This window comes from Bombina bombina, chromosome 8 (genome assembly GCF_027579735.1).
Source record: "Bombina bombina isolate aBomBom1 chromosome 8, aBomBom1.pri, whole genome shotgun sequence".
Taxonomy (NCBI): domain Eukaryota; kingdom Metazoa; phylum Chordata; class Amphibia; order Anura; family Bombinatoridae; genus Bombina; species Bombina bombina.
In genome coordinates this window covers 276812903-276840471 of record NC_069506.1, presented here as the reverse complement: position 1 = coordinate 276840471, position 27569 = coordinate 276812903, and the positions used below count along the sequence as shown (strand labels likewise).

Genomic DNA, 27569 nt, shown 5'->3' with positions numbered 1-27569 from the left:
AGAGGGTCCTGTCACCATAGAACTTTTCTGGGAGGCTAACCTGCGGTTCTGTAAGAGGGATTCTTTTATCCACTACGTCCCTAATATAGGCTTTAAGTGAATCATTTTCTGCTTTAAGGGTATTTAACCCTGTAGTTAAAAGGTCAACCCTTTGATTTAATGCTTGCATCTGGACATTGATCTCAGCTGGGTCCATAATTGGAAAGGCTTAGTATTCTGTCACAATGCTCAGTCTTGTATATAGAAAAATACAGACAATAGCGAATGAAGTACTGAACCACAACTGCTGAGTCAAATAGATACTAATAATTATTTGTAGCAAAAAGATACAGGGAACCACACTTGTAAGTGTAGGAGCAATAGTGGTTACCTTGTATCACCAGGCTGTAATTGTTATAGGGATTTACAAGCACATTAACCCTATTGCTGCCACATGTGCTAATTAGCACTAACAATTGCAGCAGGGAGAAATGTACTTTAGTTTTCCCAAGGAATGCAAGATCATAAAAAAAAAAGAAAAAAGTATGTGCACAAACATGAAAAAATGGCAGAGAGTATGACCCCTTGTGTTATAGGTAGAACCGGTTGAAAAACATAAAAATGGTATGAAAAAATAAGAGTCAATACGGCAATAAGGAAAAGCCAGATGAAAACATAAAAGGTTAAGCTGAGTGGTAGTTAATCAGAGTTATCCGGCAACAAAGTACAATAAGGCAGGTGAGAGATATATGAATAGATATGTGAATATATCTTAGACAAATTCGCACACTTACTAATTATGGAGTGGTAGAAGTACACAGACTGAAAGCAGTTGATCCGGAGAGAGTGAGCAGCAGGCGTGTGACGTCACCGCAAGGAGAGCCGTTAGCGTAGCACTTGGAAGTAGAGCAGAGCTGTAAGTGAAACCGGAGATCCGAGTTGTAGGTAGGTGAAGGGTAAATCCGGAAAGACACTGACACAGAATGAGAGTTAAAGCAGGTTTGCTGTATGTTGCGAATAAAGTGTGAACAGCGTTCACAGTTAAGAGAGGAAAAACAAAGTAACTTCAGTGTGAACAGCGTTCACAGGTGAATCTGCAGCAGCAGGGAGACTGAGGTGTGAACAGCGTTCACAGGATAGGCTCAGGATAAGAATGAGATATTCACTTCAATACTAAGCAATGAGGGAAGGGCCAATGTGGTGTTTATATAGGGTGGAGTGAATGAAGTATTGGAATCCTTAAAGGGACGGTCTGATGATGGTATTAACCATTCTCTAAGAGGAAACCTGACACAGGAGGAGGCTCTCCTCCCGATAAACATTCTGGAACTGAGAGCGATATTCAATGCGCTTCAGGCGTGGCCTCAACTAGCTGCGGCCAAATTCATCAGGTTTCAGTCGGACAACATCACGACTGTAGCTTATATCAATCATCAAGGGGGAACAAGGATCCGATGGGCAGAGACTCACTCTTGCCATCTTTCAGCAATCCATATCCAAGGAGTAGACAACTGGGAGGCGGATTTCCTAAGTCGACAGACTTTTCATCCGGGGGAGTGGGAACTCCATCCGGAGGTGTTTGCCCAACTGATTCGACTATGGGGCACACCAGAATTGGATCTGATGGCGTCTCGTCAGAACGCCAAACTTCCTTGTTACGGGTCCAGGTCAAGGGATCCCCAGGCAGTACTGATAGATGCTCTAGCAGTACCCTGGTCCTTCAAACTGGCCTATGTGTTTCCACCATTCCCTCTCCTTCCTTGTCTGATTGCTAGAATCAAGCAGGAGAGAACTTCGGTGATTCTGATAGCACCTGCGTGGCCACGCAGGACTTGGTATGCAGACCTGGTGGACATGTCATCCGTCCCACCATGGACTCTGCCGCTGAGGCATTACCTTCTGATTCAAGGTCCATTCAAGCATCCAAACCTTCTTTCTCTGCGTCTGACTGCTTGGAGATTGAACGCTTGATTTTAGCGAAGCATGATTTCTCTGAATCGGTCATTGATACCTTGATTCAGGCTCGAATGCCTGTCACCAGAAAAATCTATCATAAGATATGGCGTAAATATATTTACTGGTGTGATTCCAAGGGTTACTCATGGAGTAAGATCAGGATTCCTAGGCTATTATCTTTTCTCCAAGAAGGATTGGAGAAGGGATTATCAGCTAGTTCCTTAAAGGGACAAATATCTGCTTTGTCTATCCTTTTACACAAGCGTCTGGGGGATGTTCCAGACGTTCAGGCATTTTGTCAGGCTTTAGTTAGAATCAAGCCTGTGTTTAAACCTGTTGCTCCGCCATGGAGTTTAAATTTGGTTCTTAAAGTTCTTCAAGGGGTTCCGTTTTAACCTATGCATTCCATAGATATTAAACTATTATCTTTGAAAGTTCTGTTTTAGTAGCTATCTCTTCGGCTCGAAGAGTTTCTGAGTTATCTGCTTTACCGTGTGACTCCCCTTATCTTGTTTTCCATGCGGATAAGGTGGTTTTGCGTACCAAACCTGGATTTCTTCCTAAGGTTGTTTCTAATAGGAATATCAATCAGGAAATTGTTGTTCCTTCTCTGTGTCCTAATCCTTCTTCCAAGAAGGAACGCCTGTTGCACAACCTAGATGTGGTTCGTGCTTTAAAGTTCTACTTACAAGCGACTAAAGATTTCCGTCAAACATCTTCATTGTTTGTTGTCTATCCTGGAAAGCGGAGAGGTCAAAAGGCTACGGCAACCTCTCTTTCTTTTTGGCTGAAAAGCATCATCCGTTTGGCTTATGAGACTGCTGGCCAGCAGCCTCCTGAAAGGATTACAGCTCACTCTACTAGAGCGGTGGCTTCCACATGGGCTTTTAAAAATGAGGCTTCTGTTGAACAGATTTGTAAGGCGGCGACTTGGTCTTCGCTTCATACTTTTTCGAAATTTTACAAATTTGATACTTTTGCTTCTTCGGAGGCTATTTTTGGGAGATAGGTGCTACAAGCAGTGGTGCCTTCCGTTTAGGTTCCTTTCTTGTCCCTCCCTTCATCCATGTCCTAAAGCTTTGGTATTGGTATCCCACAAGTATTGGATGAATCCGTGGACTCGATACACCTTGCAAGAGAAAACAAAATTTATGTTTACCTGATAATTTTCTTTCTCTTGCGATGTATCGAGTCCACGGCCCGCCCTGTCTATTTAAGACAGGTAGTATTTTTTTATTAAAACTTCAGTCACCTCTGCACCCTATAGTTTCTCCTTTTTCTTCCTAGCCATCGGTCGAATGACTGGGGGGTGCAGTTAGGGGAGGAGCTATATAGACAACTCTGCTGTGGGTGCCCTCTTTGCCACTTTCTGTTGGGAAGGAGACTATCCCACAAGTATTGGATGAATCTGTGGACTCGATACATCGCAAGAGAAAGAAATTTATCAGGTAAGCATAAATTTTGTTTTTTATCCCTTCCTCTCTAGTGACTCTTGCGTGGAGTTCCACATCTTGGGTATTGATATCCCATACTTCACTAGCTTATGGACTCTTGCCAATTACATGAAAGAAAACATAATTTATGTAAGAATTTACCTGATAAATTCATTTCTTTCATATTGGCAAAAGTTCATGAGGCCCACCCTTTTTCTGGTGGTTATAATTTTTTTGTATAAAGCACAATTATTTCCAAATTTCTTTGTTGATACTTTTTACTCTTTTCTTTATCACCCTACTACTTGGTTATTCGTTAAACTGAATTGTGGGTGTGGTGAGGGGTGTATTTATAGGCATTTTGAGGTTTGGGAAACCTTGCCCCTCCTGGTAGGATTGTATATCCCATACGTCCCTAGCTCATGGACTCTTGCCAATATGAAAGAAATTAATTTATCAGGTAAATTCTTACATAAATTATGTTTTTTGACCAGGGTCCTGACTGACCTTCCAGTCCTGTAACCTCCTGACTTAGATATTTTGCATCTCAACCACTTCTCTTTGAGAGCACCGGATAATTACATTTGGTATAGATACAATTTATGCCTTGTTTGTTAGATGCTCTCAACTTCAGATTTGCTCTAAACAGAAGGTTCAAGATCTAAAGCCAAGAACTTGACATGGGTCATCTATTCGTCTCTATAGGGTCCTTATCTTGCTTGATGCCAGCTTCATTGCCTAGTTGACCACTCTAAGGTGATGTGAAATGTTTAGTTCTGTACTGATTTAGTGATTGTCAAGTTGATAGCTTTCCCGGGTACTTTATAAAATTACTATAAACATTTGGGGCACTTTAATTTTTTTTTAAGATGGCACTTGGAATACATTTACTATTTAAAAATGCTAAACCAGCTTTATCCAATCGTCGCATGGCCCACAAGCCGAAGACCAAAGGGGCACACAACAATTGGATAAAGCTTTATTCTTCATCCCTCAGCTAAAGAAAGTCGGAGGTACAGGTGGAGGAACGGCGCAATTTTTACCATTTCTAAATGGTAAATATTTTCGAATCGCTGCGTCTTCATTTTTTTTTTTTATTAACGTGCCCCTGATTCCTTTATAGTAATTTTATATAGTACCCGGAAAAGGTCTCAACTTGACACTCACTTTCTGCTGATATAACTTTAATGTGGGAGCTTTATCCGTTACTAAACTATTCATTTTGTAAAGCCTTTATACTCTCATGAGATATAATTTGTAATCCCCTGATAATGTGTTACCTAATCTACATAATGTAGCTGAGCTAATTATCCATGGACATTTTGCTTTCAGGCAGTACCTGCGGTCACACCAGTGGATGAGGAGAGTTCAGATGGGGAGCCAGATCAGGAGGCGGTGCAAAGGTATGTACATGTGTTTCTGATTTAGCAAGCAACATGTAACACACATAGTACCTGGTAACTATTCCCTAGCCAGGGTGATGACAAGGTATGTACAGCAACATTTAACACAGATAGCACCTGGTAACTATTCCCTAGCCAGGGTGATGCCAAGGTATGTACAGCAACATGTAACCCCCATAGCACCTGGTAACTATTCCCTAGCCAGGGTGATGCCAAGGTATGTACAGCAACATGTAACCCCCATAGCACCTGGTAACTATTCCCTAGCCAGGGTGATGCCAAGGTACAGTTGTGCTTCATATGTTTACATACCCTGGCAGAATTTATGATTTCTTGGCCATTTTTCAGAGAATATGAATGATAACACAAAAACTTTTCTTTCACTTATGGTTAGTGTTTGGCTGAAGCCATTTATTATCAATCAACTGTGATTACTATTTTTAAATCATAATGACAACAGAAACTACCCAAATGACCCTGATAAAAAGTTTACATACCCTGGTGACATTTCTGGATTCTGAGTCATGGGGAAAGCAAAAGAATTGTCAAAGGATCTGCGGGAAAAGGTAGTTAAACTGTTTAAAACAGGAAAGGGATATAAAAGATATCCAAGTAATTGAGAATGCCAATCAGCAGTGTTCAAACTCTAATCAAGAAGTGGAAAATGAGGGGTTCTGTTGAAACCAAACCACGGTCAGGTAGACCAACTAAAATTTCAGCCACAACTGCGAGGAATATTGTTTGGGATGCAAAGAAAAACCCACAAATAACTTGAGGTGAAATACAGGACTCTCTGAAAACATGTGGTGTGGCTGTTTCAAGATGCACAATAAGAAGATAGATGGGCTGCATGGTTGAGTCGCCAGAAGAAAGGCATTACTACACAAATGCCTCAAAGTATACTGCTTACAATACGCCAAACAGCACAGAGACAAGCCTCAAACCTTCCGGCACAAAGTAATTTGGAGTGATGAGACCAAAATTTAGCTTTTTTTCCACAACCATAAACGCTACATTTGGAGATTCGTCAACAAGGCCTATGATGAAAGGTACACCATTCCAACTGTGAAACACGGAGGTGGATCGCTGATGTTTTGGGGATGTGTGAGCTACAAAGGCACAGGAAATTTGGTCAGAATTGATGGCAAGATGAATGCAGTATGTTATAAAAAAATACTGGAGGAAAATTTGCATTCATCAGCCGGAAGCTGCGCATGGGACGTACTTGGACATTTCAACATGACAATGATCCTAAACACAAGGCCAAGTCGACTTGTCATTGGCTACAGCAGAATAAAGTGAAGGTTCTGGAGTGGCCATCTCAGTCTCCTGACCTCAATATCATTGAGCCACTCTGGGGAGATCTCAAACGTGCAGTTCATGCAAGACAGCACAAGAACTTACGGGAACTGGTGGCTTTTTGGCAGGAAGAATGGGCAGCTTTACCATTTGAGAAGATAAAGATCCTCATCCACAAAAGACTTCAAGCTGTCATTGATGTTAAAGGGGGCAATACACGGTTTTAAGAACTGTGGTATGTAAACTTTTGATCAGGGTCATTTGGGTAATTTCTGTTGTCAATATAATTTTAAGAGTAAACACAGTTCATTGATAATAAATGGCTTCAGCCAAACTAACCATGAGTGAAAGAAAAGTTTTTTTGTGTTATCTTTCATATTCTCTGAAAAATGGCCAAGAAATCATAAATTCTTCCAGGGTATGTAAACTTATGAACACAACTGTATATATGTGCGTGTGTGTATGTATATATATATATATATATATATATATATATATATATATATAGATAGATAGATATATATAGATATATATAGATATATACAAAATAGAATATATCACTGGAAACCAGTGATATAAGCTTTGGAGCCTACTGAGTGCAAGATGCAGAGTGTCACACAAATATAGACTTAAATAAATAATCAATCAAGAACCGACTAGCGATATCCGCTAGCAGAGATGTACAGTAGGTTCTATAATAGCTGAAAAAAGGAGAACAACCGTAGTGAATAAAAATTACCTCTATATAAGCGGTGTGTGTAAAATACTAGATCTACAATATTGGTATCTCTCCTATGACACTACAATATTGAATACCATTGGCAATATATGTTAATAAGTTGATACATGAATATAGATTTATCGCCTCAAAATTAACTCTGTCTCAAATAAAAGCAGCTGACCACAAACTCCCCCAAGGCGGAATATCCTTTTCCAGATATTCCTAATGGGAACACAAAATAAACAGAAGGGATTTGGGGGGTGAAAGGAAAGCGGTAATAATAGAAACAGGATACAAATTGAGGGATCCTAAATAACAAAATATAAATAATAATATAAATAATAAATATATATATATATATATATATATATATATATAGTGATAGTTTGTCACCTGCACAACTATGCATAAGAAATGCGTGCAAGAACTAGTTCAATTCTGATCAGGACCATTTAGATAAACACCCCATAAAATAATGAATGCTATAATCAGTGCAAAAACATATATGTGAAGCTTAAAACAATGCAAACTCTGTCACATATACTTCAATAAAAAAGAGAACAGAAAAAAACAGAAATAACGTAAAAGCACTAAAAGTACACAGTGCAATCTAATAGAGACCCGAATGGGGGTACGTGTTAGTGGGCTAGAGAGTCCCACAGATAAAGACACACTCCAGTATGTGAAGGGAATCCACACAAGCCCATATGGTAATTTACTTACAGGAGTTGCCCTCAATCCCTGTGAGGTAAGCGTAGAGCGTGGATTCCAGACAGTGCTGGCATATGCGAAGGCTTTGCTGTGTTCCTATAGTCAGAGCCACTTGTCGGTCTCAGGCAGCATGTAAAATCTGTAATTTAAGTCTAAAACTTGTGGGTTTTCCCAATTCTGAGAAATGTGAGTACACACTGCTATATATATATATATATATATATATATATATATATATATATATATATATATATATATATATATATATATATACATAGTATATATATATATATATATATATATATAGTATATATTAGTATATATATATATATATATATACATATATTTTTTCTTCTTAAATGGAAAGAGTCCACAGCCGCATTCATTACTTTTGGAAAATAAGAACCTGTCCACCAGGAGGAGGCAAAGAAAACCCAAATACTCCTCCCACTCCCCTCATCTCCCAGTCATTTCTTTGCCTTTCGTCCCAGGAGGATGGCAGAGAAGTGTCAGAATTTTAAATTTTTGTTTTTTGTCTCTTATGGAGAGTAGTACTCTTCGGCATGGGACAGGAGTTTTAAGTAGTCCTGTCAGTCTCTCAGTGAAGGCTTGTATGAAAGTTAGAGCCCGGAGATGCAGGGAGTTTCTTTCTGTGAAACCATCCCGACTCATACAATCGGCGTTGTCGAACTTCGCTTCGCTGCCTGCTTTCTTCTCTCAAGTCCATGGCGGAGGCGATGCTACTATCTGTCACACTTGAAGGGCAGTGTTCCTGTTACAACAGCGTAGATTCCAGTAAGATAGTTTCATTTTACTTATTTGCAAATTGCAATGTACTGTAATGTGAATGTTGGCCAAGAGGCTACCACCTTCCGGGTATAACTTATAACATAAGGTTCTCAGTGAGTCTCTTTTAGTATCTTGGAATTGAGGGTTAATATCTCCTGAGGGGGTTATTGAACAGGGGGGGGGTTTATAATCATGTTTGTTATGTGATTCAACCTGCTTATGTGCGTTGTTTACTGGGCTCGTGGTTGGAACATTGAGGCCGGAAGTGACTAGTGATGTCGTGAACCTAAAAATTTGCTTTTGCGAACGGCGGACACACACTTCCGCAACTGTTTGAGAACCGGGCGAACCGCCATAGACTTCAATAGGCAGGCGAATTTTAAAACCCACAGGGACTCTTTCTGGCCACAATAGTGATGGAAAAGTTGTTTCAAGGGGACTAACACCTGGACTGTGGCATGCCGGAGGGGGATCCATGGCAAAACTTCCATGGAAAATTACATAGTTGATGCAGAGGGGCCTAGTTATCAAGCCGTCAACCTCAAATACGCTGGAATTCCGCAGCGTATTTGTGGCAAGGCTGATACGCCTTAGTTATCAAAGGCTCGAGACCGGCAAAAGTAGAATTTTGTGACGTAAGCTTCGATCCGCCGGACTCAGTCCGACACAGATCGATTCTTACGTCACTCCAGATGTTCCGCACACAAGTGCGGCATATTCTCACTACTTTTGCTAGTTATCAAAAAACTAGCAGGTACGCTCAGCACTTTTACGGCCCAGCGTACCTGGTTTTCAAACCGCCACCCCTGGAGGCGGCGGATCCCATAGGAATCAATGGGAGTCTGACCATAGCGAAAGTACAAGTTCGCTGCTGACAGACATCCCATTGATTTCTATGGGAGCTGTCTGCACCTAACACCCTAACATGTACCCCGAGTCAAAACACCACTAATCTGTCCCCCCCTACACTGCCGCAACTAAATAAAGTTATTACCCCCTAAACCGCTACTCCCAGAGCCCACCGCAAGCTACTCTATACATATTAACCCCTAAACCGCCTCTCCCGGAGCCCACCGCAACTATAATAAATGTATTAACCCCTAAACCGCCGCTCCCTGAACCCACTGCAACCTATATTAAATGTATTAACCCCTATCCTGCCCCCCCTACACCGTCGCCACCTATAATAAATTTATTAACCCCTAATCTGCCCCCCCTACACCGTCGCCACCTATAATAAATTTATTAACCCCTATCCTGCCCCCCACTACGCCGCCGCCACTGTAATAAAATTATTAACCCCTAAACCTAAGTCTAACACTAACCCTAACACCCCCCTAACTTAAATATTAATTAAATAAATCTAAATAAATTAACTCTTATTAACTAAATGAATCCTATTTAAAACTAAATACTTACCTTTAAAATAAACCCTAATATAACTACAATATAAATAATAATTATATTCTAGCTATCTTAGGATTTATTTTTATTTTACAGGCAACTTTCAATTTATTTTAACTAGGTACAATAGCTATTAAATAGTTATTAACTATTTAATAGCTTACCTAGCTAAAATAAACTGAAATTTACCTGTAAAATAAATCCTAACCTAAGTTACAATTACACCTAACACTACACTATACTTTAATAAATTATTCCTATTTAAAAATAAATACTTACCTGTAAAATAAACCCTAAGATAGCTACAATATAATTAATAATTATATTGTAGCTATCTTAGGATTTATATTTATTTTACAGGTAACTTTGTATTTATTTTAGCTAGTTAGAATAGTTATTAAATAGTTATTAACTATTTAATAACTACCTAGCTAAAAGAAATACAAAATTACCTGTAAAATAAATCCTAACCTAAGTTACAATTAAACCTAACATTACACTATCATTAAATTAATTAAATAAATTAACTACAAATAACTACAATTAAATACAATTACATAAACTAACTAAAGTACAAAAAATAAAAAAGCTAAGTTACAAAAAATAAAAAAAATAAGTTACAAACATGTTAAAAATATTACAACAATTTTAAGCTACTTACACCTAATCTAAGCCCCCTAATAAAATAACAAACCCCCCCAAAATAAAAAAATGCCCTACCCTATTCTAAATTAAATAAAGTTCAAAGCTCTTTTACCTTACCAGCCCTTAAAAGGGCCATTTGTGGGGGCATGCCCCAAACAAAACAGCTCTTTTGCCTGTAAAAGAAAAATACAACCCCCCCCCAACATTAAAACCCACCACCCACATACCCCTAATCTAACCCAAACCCCCCTTACAAAAACCTAACACTAATCCCCTGAAGATCATCCTACCTTTAGTCGTCTTCACTCAGCCGAGCCACCGATGGAACCGAAGTGGACATCCGGAGCGGAAGAAGTTAATCCTCCAAGCGGCGCTGAAGAAATCTTCCATCCGATGAAGTCATCATCCAGGCGGCGCTGAAGAAAAGTCTTCGATCCGGCCGATGTCATCTTCAAAGAGGCGCTGAAGAGGTCTTCTATCCAGGCGAAGTCATCTTCCAAGCCGGGTCTTGAATCTTCCTTCCGCCGACGCGGAACCTCCTTCTTCACCGACGGACTACGACGAATGAAGGCTCCTTTAAGGGACGTCATCCAAGATGGCGTCCCCTCAATTTCGATTGGCTGATAGGATTCTATCAGCCAATCGGAATTAAGGTAGGAAAATTCTGATTGGCTGATGGAATCAGCCAATCAGATTCAAGTTCAATCCGATTGGCTGATCCAATCAGCCAATCAGATTGAGCTCGCATTCTATTGGCTGATCGGAACAGCCAATAGAATGCGAGCTCAATCTGATTGGCTGATTCCATCAGCCAATCAGATTTTTCCTACCTTAATTCCGATTGGCTGATAGAATCCTATCAGCCAATCGGAATTGAGGGGACGCCATCTTGGATGACGTCCCTTAAAGGAGCCTTCATTCGTCGTAGTCCGTCGGTGAAGAAGGAGGTTCCGTGTCGGCGGAAGGAAGATTCAAGACCCGGCTTGGAAGATGACTTCGCCCGGATAGAAGACCTCTTCAGCGCCTCTTTGAAGATGACATCGGCCGGATCGAAGACTTTTCTTCAGCGCCGCCTGGATGATGACTTCATCGGATGGAAGATTTCTTCAGCGCCGCTTGGAGGATTAACTTCTTCCGCTCCGGATGTCCACTTCGGTTCCATCGCTGCTCGGCTGAGTGAAGACAAGGTAGGATGATCTTCAGGGGATTAGTGTTAGGTTTTTGTAAGGGGGGGTTTGGGTTAGATTAGGGGTATGTGGGTGGTGGGTTTTAATGTTGGGGGGGGTTGTATTTTTCTTTTACAGGCAAAAGAACTGTTTTCTTTGGGGAATGCCCCCACAAATGGCCCTTTTAAGGGCTGATAAGGTAAAAGAGCTTTGAACTTTATTTAATTTAGAATAGGGTAGGGCATTTTTTTATTTTGGGGGGGTTTGTTATTTTATTAGGGGGCTTAGATTAGGTGTAAGTATCTTAAAATTGTTGTAATATTTTTAACATGTTTGTAACTTATTTTTTTATTTTTTGTAACTTAGCTTTTTTTATTTTTTGTACTTTAGTTAGTTTATGTAATTGTATTTAATTGTAGTTGTTTGTAGGTAGTTTATTTAATTAATTTAATGATAGTGTAGTGTTAGGTTTAATTGTAACTTAGGTTAGGATTTATTTTACAGGTAAATTTCAGTTTATTTTAGCTAGGTAAGCTTTTAAATAGTTAATAACTATTTAATAGCTATTGTACCTAGTTAAAATAAATTGAAAGGTACCTGTAAAATAAAAATAAATCCTAAGATAGCTAGAATATAATTATTATTTATATTGTAGCTATATTAGGGTTTATTTTATAGGTAAGTATTTAGTTTTAAATAGGATTAACTTAGTTAATAAGAGAATTATTATTTAGATTTATTTAATTAATATTTAAGTTAGGGGGGCGTTAGGGTTAGGGTTAGACTTAGGTTTAGGGGTTAATAATTTTATTACAGTGGCGGCGGCGTAGTGGGGGGCAGGATAGGGGTTAATAATTTTATTATAGGGGGCGACGGTGTAGGGGAGGCAGATTAGGGGTTAATAAATTTATTATAGGTGACGACGGTGTAGGGGGGGCAGGATAGGGGTTAATAGGTATACTGTAGGTGGCAGCGGTGTCCGGGAGCGGCGGTTTAGGGGTTAATACATTTATAAGAGTTGCGGCAGGGTCTAGGAGCGGCGGTTTAGGGGTTAATACATTTATAAGAGTTGCAGCGGGGTCTAGGAGCGGCGGTTTAGGGGTTAGTAACTTTATTGAGTTGTGGGGGGCTCCGGGGGCGCCGGTATAGGGATAGAACAGTGTAGTTTAATGTGAGTGCTTAGTGACAGACAATCCGCTGCTCATCGCCCCGCGGCTTTTTGACAGCTTTATTTGATAACTTAGGCGTATTTTTTCAGGTTTGCGGCGGCGAAGGTAGGCGAGCTTAGGCGGGCGTATTGTGCTGGCGAAGCCAGAAAAGTAGACGGCTTGATAACTACCCCCCACTGTCTTTTTTTAAGCCATAAAGCGCATAAATCACCTAGCATTCCTAAATTGTTTGGAATAACGTGCTTTAAAACATCAGGTATGATGTTGTATCGATCAGGTAGTGTAAGGGTTACGCCCGCTTCACAGTGACAGACCAAACTCCCCGTTTAAAGGGACAGTCTACACCTGAATTTTTATTGTTTTAAAAGATAGATAATCCCTTTATTACCCATTTCCCAGTTTTACATAACTAAAACATTTATAATAATATACTTTTAACCTCTGTGATTATCTTGTATCTAAGCCTCTGCAAACTGCCCCTTTTTTCAGTTCTTTTGACAGACTTGCAGTCTAGCCAATCAGTGCCTGCTCCCAGATAACTTCTCGTGCATGAGCACAGTGTTATCTATATGAAATACGTGAACTAACACCCTCTAGTGGTGAAAAACTGTTAAAATGCAATCTGAAAGAGCTGGGCTTCAAGGTCTAAGAAATTAGCATATGAACCTCCTAGGTTAAGCTTTCAACTAAGAATACCAAGAGAACAAAGCAAAATTGGTGATAAAAGTAAATTGGAAAATTGTTCAAAATGACATGCTCTATCTGAATCATGAAAGTTTATTTGTCCCTTTAACGCACCGCAAACAACCGCAAACAGTCCATTTGCACAACCGAAAACTCCCCATTTGCACAAGGTTGGATACCAAGCTAGCCATGTCCCGTTCCTTGTCCTCACTGATGTCATTGAAGGTCTCTTCCTCCACCCAGCCACGTACAACATCAAGGGTCCCCAAAAGGTGACAACAAGCCCCCTGGGACGCCTGCTATGTTTGGTCTTCCACCTCCTCAAAGCCACCTTCCTCCTCTGACTCCTCTTCTTCAGACTCCTCTCTCTGCGTTGCCTCTCTCTACGTTATTATAAGGTGTGTTAAGTAGTACTATTCCTATCGGTTTAATCCCTGTTACGTCCCCTATCAGGGGGCGTGTATATGGCATGGATTTTAGGAACCGGGAGATGGAAAAAGATGCTTGGTCGGTCCTCCTACTTCAAATTTGGGGCACTGCGCGTGCAATCTACTGTGCCACCAGATATGAGTGGTGTGTTAAGTAGTACTATTCTGATCAGTTTAATCCCTGTTAAGTCCCCTATCAGGGGACGTGTATATGGCATGGATATGTATATGGCATGGCCGAAACACAAGTGGCTGTCAGATAACAGTCCAGCCACGAGATAGATAGATTTGATAGATAGATACATAGATTAGATAGATCAATAGATGCAATAGATACATTTGATAGATACGATAGATAGATTTGATAGATAACTAGATAGATTTGATAGATAGATAATTTCCCAGACAGAGAATTACAAGACGTGCGGGCTGGGACCAATGGTAAGGTTCCCAGAGGCAGTTGCGGCACCCGAGGCTCTGATTAGAACAGAGCACTCTGGAACGTGTCTGCCCTCGGCCGAAATTGGAACATTCTTTAGCTTTCTGTCTGTCGGCCAAATGTCAGTCTGCTAAATGTCCGTCTGCCAAATGTCCTTCTGCATTTTGTCAGAGCACCGCGTGCAATCTACTGTGCCACATTTGATAGATACGATAGATAGATTTGATAGATAAATAGGTAGATTTGATAGATAGATAATTTCCCAGACAGAGAATTACAAGACGTGCGGCCTGGGACCCATGGTAAGGTTCCCAGAGGCAGTTGCGGTGCCCGAGGCTCTGATTAGAACAGAGCACTCTGGAACGTATCTGCCCTCGGCCGAAATCGGAACATTCTTTAGCTTTCAGTCTGTCGGCCAAATGTCAGTCTGCTAAATGTCCGTCTGCCAAATGTCCTTCTGCATTTTGTCAGAGCACCGCATGCAATCTACTGTGCCACCAGATATGAGTGGTGTGTTAAGTAGTACTATTCTGATCAGTTTAATCCCTGTTACGTCCCCTATCAGGGGACATGTATATGGCATGGATTTTAGGAACCGGGAGATGGAAAAAGATGCTTGGTCGGTCCTCCTACTTCAAATTTGGGGCACTGTGCGTGCAATCTACTGTGCCACCAGATATGAGTGGTGTGTTAAGTAGTACTATTCTGATCAGTTTAATCCCTGTTACGTCCCCTATCAGGGGACATGTATATGGCATGGATTTTAGGAACCGGGAGATGGAAAAAGATGCTTGGTCGGTCCTCCTACTTCAAATTTGGGGCACTGCACGTGCAATCTACTGTGCCACCAGATATGAGTGGTGTGTTAAGTAGTACTATTCTGATCAGTTTAATCCCTGTTACGTCCCCTAACAGGGGACGTGTATATGGCATGGATTTTAGGAACCGTGAGATGGAAAAAGATGCTTGGTCGGTCCTCCTACTTCAAATTTGGGCACTGCGCATGCAATCTACTGTGCCACCAGATATGAGTGGTGTGTTTTTTGAAGCCACAGTGCAGCACCAGAGGCCAGAAAAATTTGGCATGTACACATGCCTGAAAAATTAGGTATTGTTGCAGCCGCTGCTGTAGCAGCGACCAGAAAAATTGATGTTTGTTTCCCAGGCAGAAAGTGCCCTAAAACATTGCGGCTTGAACCCTAGTTGGTGGCAGATAAGTCACACAAGTCATCCGGCATTTGAAGATTAATATACAGCAGCGTGTGGACCATTTTTAGCCCAAGGCAGCTCATCTCATCAGGCCTTTTTTACTCAAATGTATCTCCCAATGTCAGTCCCTTCGGGATCCATCCCTCATTCATCTTAATAAAGGTGAGGTAATCTAGACTTTTTTGACCTAGGCAACTTCTCTTCTCAGTGGCAATACCTCCTGCTGCACTGAAGGTCCTTTCTGACAGGACACTTGAAGCGTTGCAGGCCAGAAGTTCTATCGCAAATTGGGATAGCTCAGGCCACAGGTCAAGCCTGCACACCCAGTTGTCAAGGGGTTCATCACTCCTTAGAGTGTCGAGATCTGCAGTTAAGGCGAGGTAGTCTGCTACCTGTCGGTCGAGTCGTTCTCTGAGGGTGGACCCCGAAGGGCTGTGGCGATGCATAGGACTTAAAAAGCTCTGCATGTCCTCCATCAACAACACGTCTGTAAAGCGTCCTGTCCTTGCCGGCGTGGTCGTGGGAGTCACAAGCAGACTGATGTTTCACAGTCAAAAAAGTTTTTTTTTTTAAATTTACACTACTGTTACACCAGATATGAGTGGTGGCACTGGGCAAGTGGGCCTGGCACACACGCTGGCAGGCAGGCAACTGCAATTAGATTACACAAGCAGACTGATGTTTCACAGTCAAAAAAGTTTTTTTTTTTTAAATTTACACTACTGTTACACCAGATATGAGTGGTGGCACTGGGCAAGTGGGCACCGTATGCGCTGTGAGCCTGGCACACACTCTGGCAGGCAGGCAGGCAACTGCAATTAGATTACACTAGCAGACTGATGTTTCACAGTCAAAAAAGTTTTTTTTTTTCAATTTACACTACTGTTACACCAGATATGAGTGGTGGCACTGGGCAAGTGGGCACAGTATGCGCTGTGAGCAGGGCACACACGCTGGCAGGCAGGCAGGAAACTGCAATTAGATTACACTAGCAGACTGATGTTTCACAGTCAAAAAAGATTTTTTTTTTAAATTTACACTACTGTTACACCAGATATGAGTGGTGGCACCTGGCAAGTGGGCACAGTATACGCTGTGAGCCTGGCACACACGCTGGCATGCAGGCAACTGCAATTAGATTACACTAGCAGACTGATGTTTCACAGTCAAAAAAGTTTTTTTTTTTTAAATTTACACTACTGTTACACCAGATATGAGTGGTGGCACCTGGCAAGTGGGCCTGGCACACAGGCTGGCAGGCAGGCAACTGCAATTAGATTACACAAGCAGACTGATGTTTCACAGTAAAAAAAGTTTTTTTATTTTTATTTACACTACTGTTACACCAGATATGAGTGGTGGCACTGGGCAAGTGGGCACAGTATACGCTGTAAGCCTGGCACACACGCAGGCAGGCAACTGCAATTAGATTACACTAGCAGACTGATGTTTCACAGTCAAAAAAGTTTTTTTTTTTTTCTTTCAATTTACACTACTGTTACACCAGATATGAGGGGTGGCACTGGGCAAGTGGGCCTGGCGCACACGCTGACAGGCAGGCAACTGCAATTAGATTACACTAGCAGACTGATGTTTCACAGTCAAAAAAGTTTTTTTTTTTTTTTTTTTTTTTAAATTTACACTACTGTTACACCAGATATGAGTGGTGGCACTGGGCAAGTGGCTTGGCAGGCAGGCAACTGCAATTAGATTACACAGGAAAAAAAACAAAAAACAGACTGATGTTCTAGCCCTAAAAAGGGCTTTTTGGGGTGCTGTCCTTACAGCAGAGATCAGATGAGTCCTTCAGGACTGTAGTGGACACTGAATACACTAGCCTAGCTATTAATTTCCCTATTAAATCAGCAGCAGCTACACGGTCCCTCCTCTCACTAAGAATGCAGCTTCCGAATGAATCTAAAATGGCTGCTGTCTAGGAGGTTGGAGGTTCTGGGAGGGAGGGTCTGCTGCTGATTGGCTGGAATGTGCCTGCTGACTGTGAGGTACAGGGTCAAAGTATTACTCAATGATGACGAATAGGGGGCGGATCGAACATCGCATATGTTCGCCCGCCGTTGCGAACGCGAACAAGCTATGGAGGATGGAGCTATGGAGGATTCTGATGCTGAGCTGAGACTATGTTAATTTTAGATTCAGTTAGAGGATTCTGATACTGAGACTATTTTGATTTCAGATTCTGTGTACGGTGATGAATCCAGAGTGGCCTCGTTGACGCCTGTCAACCAGTTTTGTTCTGTATGCCATTTCAGAGCACCTGGTTCCTTCGTGCTCGGGGAATCAAGGGACTGCTGAGCCATCCGCCTCTGGGGTCCTGTCCTCCCGAGAGGCGAGTTCCCTACCAGATCATACTTCTGCACATGCGGGTAACCCAGTTTATGGTTACTCCATGCGGGATGGCGTGTTTCCCCCGGAGGTTGCAGCACGTTTTCGCTTCCACATAATGTTGGTGATTGTTCGTCTGCAGAGTCCAGACGTTTATTTGAGAATGTGCTTGTGCCCTATTTTCCCTTGCCTTCCACCTTGGGATGGGCCTCTACAGTTCCCCCGTGGGGGGTATCTGTCCAGGAGTTTTGTGCCTTCCGTTACAGGATTGTGCGCCTTCGCGTGTTACTCAGACGTGTTTTTCAGTTATTGAATGACCCTATCGTTACCAGATACGGGGAATTTCAGTCTGATAATTCGAATGGTGCACCTCATTAGACATGTGGGGATGAAGTAATCTCCTGATTGTCATTTGATTGAGATCTTTACCAGTTTTTGAAAAATAGGGCTGATCCTGTGGGTAGGCCTGTGTCTTTTTGGGCGTTAACCTCCGGGTTGCCTTATATTTTATTTATATCCAATAGGATGTCTTTTTTATTTGTTTTTGTTTCCTTCGGGAACCTTCTGGGATTGATGCTCTTTATTACTTCTTCGGAAGTTGTTGGACAAGTTAGTCCTCAGTTAAAAATGTCTGTTTTCTGTGTTTTCCCCTGCAAGAGAATTTATGCAGCTTGCCGGTTGGGACCCTAGGTGCAGGCTGGTCCTGTTGGGTTTGTTCGCTCTTGCGGCTGTTCAGACACGTGGCGCCATTCTGCTCGGCTGGTTCGGTAGAAGCGCCAAGTGCTCAGGTTATCATTGTTTTTTCTTCATGTTCATCTAAGCATTCGAGAGGACCTGTGGGTCCGTGAGGTGGGTAGGATTGTTTCAGTCCTTATAGCCTTCAGTCATAGATGACCGGGCAGGGGAGTTTCTCCGCTGCGTCACTCTATCTGGCATCTGATTTCATCAGAACTTAGAGTTTCCTCCCCCAGGTGGTGGAGGGTGGGAGGGTTTAATGCTTCTTACCGCTATTAAGCGGTTTGGCCTTCATTTTTTTAGGCCTCTAGATTTGTTCTTTTGGGCTTGATCCAACAGCTTGTACATGATAGCTGTCTAGCATGCGGAAGATTTGCAGTTTCAATCCTGTTTGTCATGTTCTGTATATATTTGCTCTATACTTTTATACCAGATTCATGTACTACCCCTTTAATTGAGGGATGTCTTATCCTCCTTTATAAGCACTAACTTCCTAATCATCTTTGCTTGTTAATGTAGTAATTTCCCCCTGCTGTGGGAAATCTCTGTGCTAGCCTTTCATAGTTCAGTTACGCCTCTCTTAGCAGCTCTACTCGGATCTAACCTGGCTTGGTGAACTCTCGCTGAGATCAGCACCGTGTCAGCTGCCACTTCGGACTGCTCCTTCAGTGAACAGTGCTTCGCGGTCAAACTTACTTCAGCTCTGCTCTGAGAATACAGGTTCGTCCAATCCTGCAACCTCCTGTAAGTATTTTATCTAACACCTTTAGATTCAAGTTTCTTGCATCAGTACTGCAACCACAACTTACCAACTATATTTTTTGTAAACTTACCCATGTTGTCATGTTGTATACAGCCCCTCCATTATACCAAATGTGATTTACTCTGTCAGCTGTTCCGTTGTCAATCCTGCATCCGTTTGCATATACAAATTAGATCTACCTATCTGATTCCTCTGCTTGTATTCAGCATATACCTGTTTATCATAATTTACATTTGTCATTTATTCACGAGTCAGTGCGGTCTGGCTTATATATATTTATAAATATTCTGTGATCACATTATACACTTCATGAGGAATCTCCTGTTTAAGTACTACTGTAGATCCTCATACATTGGAATATTAAATGCTCCTGAACTGTACCTACCTTACATAGAGAAGGAGTGTTCAATACAAAGTTACAGCAAACCCAAACAATATTACTTTATTTTATAAATAATCTGCTAAATCTGCACATTTGATTTTTTTTTGTAGTTTCAATACTTAAAGTCTGACACTGTTGCTTCTCTTGACACCTTGCAGGTGTACGTGTGAGCTTTTTCTAGTATATCTAGATGCAGCTCTTACTCTTTACTGAGTTTTAAGAGGCCTTTGGATCTTCTTCCATGGCCTCTGGGTGAGTGGATCTCCTTTTAGGGATCTGTGTTTCCGGGTAATGGTTGTTCCCTGTGGGGATTTTTGTTTAGCTCGGGGTTCTCCGGAGCTGGGTAGGCTTAGTGCCTACTCTTCCTTGTGTCCTCTGCCTGTGCGGAGGTGTTGGGGAGACTAGTCCTGTTAGCAGGATTATTTTTACCTCAAGGTATCCCTTGGTCATCCTGAGGCTCTGAGAAGTATCTTCATATGACTTCTAGCCTTGCTCCTTGGAGCGTTGGACTTTAGCTAGGGGTGGTTCCTTCCTTTGGTCGGGGCTTTCGAGTTCTCTCACTATCTGGATTTCTAGATATGCATCCATACCCTTGCGTCTGGCTTTTTGGCCAGTTGGGGTGTTTAGTTCTAGGATAAGGTTTGCCTGAACTATTGGGTTCCTAGACCTGTTTTTCTCCCTGAGACTTCCGGTTGCTGAAGCTTCGCTTGGCCTTTTTACTGACCCAGTCTTGGGTGGTTTTGGAATCTTGGATCTCAGGGCTGGTCTGGGTGTTCCACGGTAGTGTGAACTTGGGCTGTGTCCTTGCTCCATCTACCTAACCTGGTCATGGTTGGCCAGGTTTTCAGAGTATTTTTTACTCTTTGGCACAGAGTAGCCCATGTCATCTGGTAGTTAGCCGTGTGGCTTGAATCGCAAGGGTGTTTGGTTCATACCCAGCTGCTGGCGTTGGATGTCCTATTTCTGGTTGCATTCCCCTGGTCAGCTTGCCAGTGTTCCCGTGGATTCCCTGCTCTGCAGGCGAATGGGTTGGCTGTGCCTCTGCTCGGCAAGCTACTTGTAGGGGGGTCCTTTTCTAGGACATCTGTGTTGGGAATTTCTCTTCCCATTAGCCGGTGCCTTCGGGCCTTGAGGACAGTTGTTGCCCTTCCGGCATCATCCCTTTTCTTTAGGGGTGATTCTCCTCCCTATGGAGATAGAGTCCTTGCTTGGGGCTTCTCATGGATGGGAGGCGGGAAGGTGGGAATGGTTCCCCCTGGGGTCTTGCTGGCTCCAAGCAGACTTGTTGGGCCTTTATTTGATAGATCCTTAGGTCTATGGCCTTGTTGTCTGTTTGAGTCGGGTTGTACTTGTGCTCTGTGGGGATGGCTGTGCTACCCTTACACTCGTTCCTGTACCTGTTTCGGGATTTTTTGTTTCCCTGTCTTGGATCCCGGAGGCTGGGTTGGTCCAGCTGGGTGTGGGTCTGCAGGTCAGGATGGCCGAGCGATCTAAGGAACTGCGTTAGGTCGCAGTCTGGTGGATGTGTGAGCTTTGTTGAGTCTATCCTGTTAGCTTAGTCTGCTAGGGTATAGATTTTCCTTTCAACTTGCTCCATTGATTAGAAGAGGGTTTACTCTTCCTTCGGGTTCTGAGGGTATTCTCTCCTACTTGGGGGGCTTCCCCTTTTCATGGACCTGTGTGTAGGTTCGGCGACTTAGCCTGGAATGTGCCCTCTTTCTGGGGTTTGCTTTTGCGGTCTGTTTCTTGCTTGACTACTTCTTCGTCCTCACAAGTACCCTCTGTGTCGTAATGTTGGGGCTCTGTGTTCTCAAACTTGGGGGTTTTCACCTGGGTGTATTACCCACTTTTTCAGGGTCGAATACTTTGGTATTCTATGGACAGACACTGGGAGGTCTTTGCCTCTTCAGTTGCATTCTGTGCTTGCAGGATATTGGAGAGACATCTGTTTTGTCTCTGTGCCCTGTCTTATCCCGGGTTTCGCTTGGTATAGGCATAACCTCCTTTCCCTGTTTGGGCCCCTTTGGGTCTCTGTGAGCTGGGCTCACTCGTGGAGGTGTTCTTTTTGTATTAGGGGACCTTTCGCTTTCCTTGGTTCTCCTTTGCCTTGTTCCCTTGGGGGTTTCGGTGGGGTCTCCTTCATTTGTATAGATGAGCGGTGGGGGACCGTTTGTTGGGCAACGGTGTCTACTGGAGGACTGTTGGCTCAGTCGAGTCCATTTGCGGTCTCTAGTTTGGCTTCTGGACTTACTGCGAGTCAGTGTCATGGGGGCTTTTCTTCTTAAAATCTTCTCAGCTTCGGACGAAGCGTTTTTTTTTTATTGGGTAGAGGTTCAGGCCTGGTGCCCTCAGTATGGGCTGCCTATTGTACCCTCCCTTCTTGGCATTCAGTGTCCTCTATAGCTTGGGTATTGTTTTCACAAAAGTAATGAATGCAAGAAGGGAGGGTACAATAGGCAGCCCATACTGAGGGCACCAGGCCTGAACCTCTACCCAATAAAAAAAAAACGCTTCGTCCGAAGCTGAGAAGAATGCAGCTGTGGACTCTTTCTATTTAAGAAGAAAAACATAAATTATGCTTAATTGATCATTTCTTTTTCTTCTGATGGAAAGAGTCCACAGCTCCCCACCCATAATTTTATGTGGGGCATCCTTATATTCTTCTGGCACCTTTCACCCTGATATTTCTTCTACTGTTCCTTGTTCCTCGGCAGAATGACTGGGGTATGAGGGGAGTGGGAGGAGTATTTAAGCCTTTGGCTGGGTTGTCTTTGAATCCTCCTGGTGGCCAGGTTCTTATTTCCCAAAAGTAATGAATGTAGCTGTGGACTCTTTCCATCAGAAGAAAAGGAAATTATCAGGTAAGCATAATTTATGTGTATGTGTGTGTGAGTGTGTGTGTATATATATATATATATATATATATATATATATATATATATATATTTCTATATATATATATAACCTTTAGCCGGTTGTCTAGCACTCCATCCACTCATATGTAATGATATCCCGGGTGCTATCCTCAAAAAATAGAAATGTCCAGAAATTGGAGGGCACTCACAGGTATTGCATAAAAAGAAACAAAAAGAACAGGCGCAACACCTCTAAGTGCAATATGTCAGTAAAAATATAACATTTATTAACAATTTCACGATTAAAAACTCACAAAGAAAACCTCAACGTAAATGAGATATGATATGGGCACATGAGAACCATCCAGGTCTCTCAAACGATATCCCTCAGATGTTAAATCCAGCCGCAAACAATGTCTGGTGAATATGCGTCCAAATGTCACACACACAGTTCACATGTGCTAACTGTTATCAGGATGACCATAAGACCTTCAGATTCGTGAGGCACAAGCACTTTGGAATAAATCCAGTTCGAAAACACGCCACTTAAGAAATCAGCTGTGTGCAAGCGTAAAAGCCGGCAGCTTGCATCAGCTGTTTGCGGTAGCGTGTGGATGGTGGGCGTGTCCTTACGCGTTTCGTAGGGGTTCTCCCTACTTCGTCAGAGGCTGCCCACTTGTTCCACCATCTGATCCTTTATGCATGTGCAGCCTCTGATGAAGTAGGGAGATGATATATGTCAATTAAAAACAACGCTGTATTCCAAACCAATGGATAGAAACACCTTATTGCAATTTTATAGCTATCATCCAGTGCACAGACTGGACACGCTTACACCGGTTGGCTTAAATGCCAGCATTGATTATAGTATGTTTTACTAAAGTGCTCTTCATCTCTCATGTTTAATGTTTATTTATTGTTTTGAATTGACATTGCTTGAATTTATTCTGATGTGGTACACATTATTGCCAACCGTGCATTGACCCCCCCCCCCCCCTGGCTAGCTGCCTCCCTTCTCTTTTATAGAGTTACTATACCTAATATAGTTGTTTTGTCCACCATAGGGTTTTGCTTCCCTTTATTGAGGGGTGTATTTAGTTAGAGTGGTCGATCTGCTGTTGGGGGCAATATGAAAGTTGGTATATTGTATATGTACTGTTTGGCGTACTAAGTATATTTTTCCTCTATGGTTACCCACTGAGCTCAGTGGCACATGTATAGATGTGACTTGATGCAAGTTATAGGATGATGAGTTTTGGGTGTCATCTGCCTAACTTTTAGCTACACTTGTGGAGGTGGCCATCCTGGATAGGGGGCAGTATTATTCGTTAATCAGTAACTCTGCACTTCTGTGTTGTGTATAGCTAGGTGGTTTGTTTTCCTTTGTGTTCCTCTTATGAGCGCAGTAGGTGTCCCTGTCCCATTTTGGTTTAGCACGGGGGCTCCCAGCATTGATATTCACTATGTTATTATGCACTTTGCCATATTGATCTTGGTGCATTGGGTACATTTCGCTGAGTGCACTTGACTGTGACACTAAATTCATTTAAGTGTCATGACATTGGTGTTATGTGACGTTTGAGCTACAAGGCTGCCATAAGTATATTTAATATACCGAGTTCTAATGTGGGGTATCTTACGTGTTTTTGGAGATGTCTTTTCATACGGACTTGTGCTTTAGGAGTGATTATGAGACTCTGGAGGTGTGCCGCGATGTGTCATTTGACAAATGGGGGTGTTGGCCCAGGGGTTTACTCTGATTGGCGGCTATTCATGTGCGTGCTCCTCTTAAGGACCGGATTTGTCATTTCCGGCACATTGATCATTGAAGGGAGCGTTCGTCCACGCAAAGCGCGCTTTGTAACAGTGAGTATTTTTTGATGTTTCTGGGCTGCCTGTAGCTACTGTCGGGTGTGAGTAGATGGATAGCAAAAGGTATATAAAGTTCATTATCTCTCACTACGTTTGTTTCACGCTTCGTGCATGTGCTGTTTGAGTAACGATCAGTTGATTACTGTTGTTATGTGAGTCTCATAATAGTTTAATATTATATTTGGGAATTTTTGTTATGGCGATTTGACTGTTACTTAATTACATAAGAGATCGAAGTGGCATTCTTTATGATGGGCTTTGGTTTAGCGTGTTGTTTGTTTTACATGGTTTGTTTTACTAGTGGGTTACATGAGACTAATGGCATGGTTGATGTGTAATAGGTGTTCGCTTTTGTAGCATAATTGATGCTGGTACAACAGAATATTCTGATTTAGTTTTGTTGTTTTCTCTGCTTCTTTGGTTCTTCTGTTTTGACTCTGACATAGAACCCAGTATATACAGATGTGATATGTGGAACCCAGTATATACAGATGTGATATGTGGAACCAAGTATATACAGATGTGATATGTGATGGATTGAAATAAGTTGGTTTTTTACTATGCTGTTTCTTTCAATACAGCTTTCTCTTATGTTTTTTTCCGTTATTTTTCGGGTTATTATGCTTGTGAGTTCTGAATAGATTTGGTATGCTATATGCTTCTCTAATATGTTGCAGGGATTGTGAACTGACAAAATGAGGATGGGTCCTCAACATGCTACAAATAAATATACACCCACCTCATACTATGTGCTATGTTGACAGATGTAGGTGTATAGTGGGTCCGATGGTAGTGGTTGACTCCTCCTTGATGTGTTTTTATATGTTGGTGTAATAAATGCCTTGATATGGGGTGATGTTGTATATTGTGGGGGGTGCACGGTTGTACATAATTCTTAAAAAGTGCTTTTTATTTTGTTTATTAGTATATTGTAAATGTGTTTTCTATATTGTTTTCCTCTTTTTTCTTGGTTTATAGATTATTCATTGTCCTGAAGAATGCCCATGTGTGGGTAGAAACTTTGACTTCGACATAACGATGATTTATTGAATTGGAAAATAAAAATTGATTGTTTTTTTGCTACTTTAATACCTGTGAGTGCCCTCCAATTTCTGGACATATATATATATATATATATATATATATATATATATATATATATATATATATATATATATATATATATATATATATATAGAGAGAGAGAGAGAGAGAGTAAATCAAGAAGTGTTACCAGCGCTCAATTGAGAATCTACTATCAATAATGTGTAGAAGTTTAAACAATCTGTGTTAGACTGTGTACCTTAATATGTGGTTGGATCAGAAATGTTTGTGATTCTTTTTATAAAAAGTACAAGTATTGTGCAGCATGAACAAATGATTCAGTGTACCCCTGACACTGACGAAATGATTGTATAAAAGAGTCTTGATCAAATGTAATTCAGCGCTATCAATACAAATAATGTTGAATATATCAAATCCCCATTTATGCAAATAGACAAACATATAGAAGTATTTAAGCTTTGTTTAAAAGTTCATATGCTAAGTCCATATGGTAGTCACGTATGATAACAATAATTTGCAAAGTAGAGAGTGGATGTCCCCTTACCGGAGATTACCTCAATCGTATGAGGTAATGTATGAACGTCTACCAGATGTCTGCTCACTCTTTTCCGGTCAGTGGTATGTGCCTCTCAGAATTGAATGCTTGATTTTGAAGATTTCCGTTGTTTCGTGCAAACTTGTGTATGGTACTGTTCAGCTTTGAAACTTCCAAGCCCTTGGTGTTGCTGCCTTGGTGTCTCGCCAGAGTATGGTAATCCAAACTGATCCTTGGTTCTCCAGATACTGCATTCACTTCGTTCTCACTACTCAGCGTCTCGTATCGCGGAAATTGGACGTCATCGCGTTAAGGCTTATGGGAGTTGCAGTATAGTTGATCGTTATGCGTCACCAGATCTGGTGACGCATGGAGAACCAAGGACCAAGGAACAGGACTCACTTTTAACCTCCACCTAATTTAAAATGTTGTTGTATATGTATGTATGTGTGTATATATATATATATACATATATATATATATATATATATATATATATATATATATAGTCATGTTTCTGTGATGTAAAAAAATGAGACAAAGATAAATAATTTCAGAACTTTTTTCCACCTTTAATGTGACTTATAAACTGTACAACTCTATTGCAAAACAAACTAAAATCTTTTAGGTGGAGGGAAGAAGAAATAAAAAACTAAAATAATATGGTTGCATAAGTGTGCACACCCTTAAACTAATACTTTGTTGAAGCACCCTTTGATTTTATTACAGCACTCAGTCTTTTTGGGTATGAGTTTTTCAGCATAGCACATATTGACTTGGCAAGATTTGCCCACATGTGTGTGTATATATATATATATATATATATATATATATATATATATATATATATATATATATATATATATATATATGTGTAAAAAAATTAGACAAAGATAAATCATTTCAGAACTTTTTCCACCTTTTATGTGACCTATAAACTATGCAACTCAATTGAAAAACAAACTGAAATCTTTTAGGTGAAGGGAAGTAAAAATAATAATAAAAAATAATATGGTTGCATAAGTGTGCACACCCTTAAACTAATACTTTGTTGGAGCACCTTTTGATTTTAATTACAGCTCTCAGTCTTTTTGGGGTATGAGTCTATCAGCATGGCACATCTTGACTTGGTAAGATTTGCCCACTCTTCTTTGCAAAAACACTCCAAATCTGTCAGATTGCGAGGGCATCTCTTGTGCACAGCCCTCTTCAGATCACCCCACAGATTTTCGATTGGATTCAGGTCTGAGCTCTGGCTGGGCCATTCCAAAACTTTAATCTTCTTCTGGTGAAGCCATTCCTTTGTTGATTTGGATGTATGCTTTGGGTCGTTGTCATGCTGAAAGATGAAGTTCCTCTTCATGTTCAGCTTTCTAGCAGAAGCCTGAAGGTTTTGTGCCAATATTGTATTTGGAACTGTTCATAATTCCCTCTACCTTTAATAAGGCCCCAGTTCCAGCTGAAGAAAAACAGACCCAAAGCATGATGCTACCACCACCATGCTTCACTGTGGGTATGGTGTTCTTTTGGTGATATGCAGTGTTGTTTTTGCGCCAAACATATCTTTTGGAATTATTGCCAAAA

The 27569-nt window shown here is 41.4% G+C and overlaps 1 protein-coding gene across 1 annotated transcript in view; it reads left to right on the top strand.

Moving 5' to 3' along the window:
• Nucleotides 1-27569, top strand: part of SIK3 (SIK family kinase 3) — a 772688-nt gene that overhangs the window by 483382 nt on the left and 261737 nt on the right. The window contains exon 14 of the mRNA XM_053691386.1: nt 4701-4771. Coding sequence (XP_053547361.1) covers nt 4701-4771 — 71 coding nt within the window. The remainder of the gene's footprint in view (nt 1-4700; nt 4772-27569) is intronic.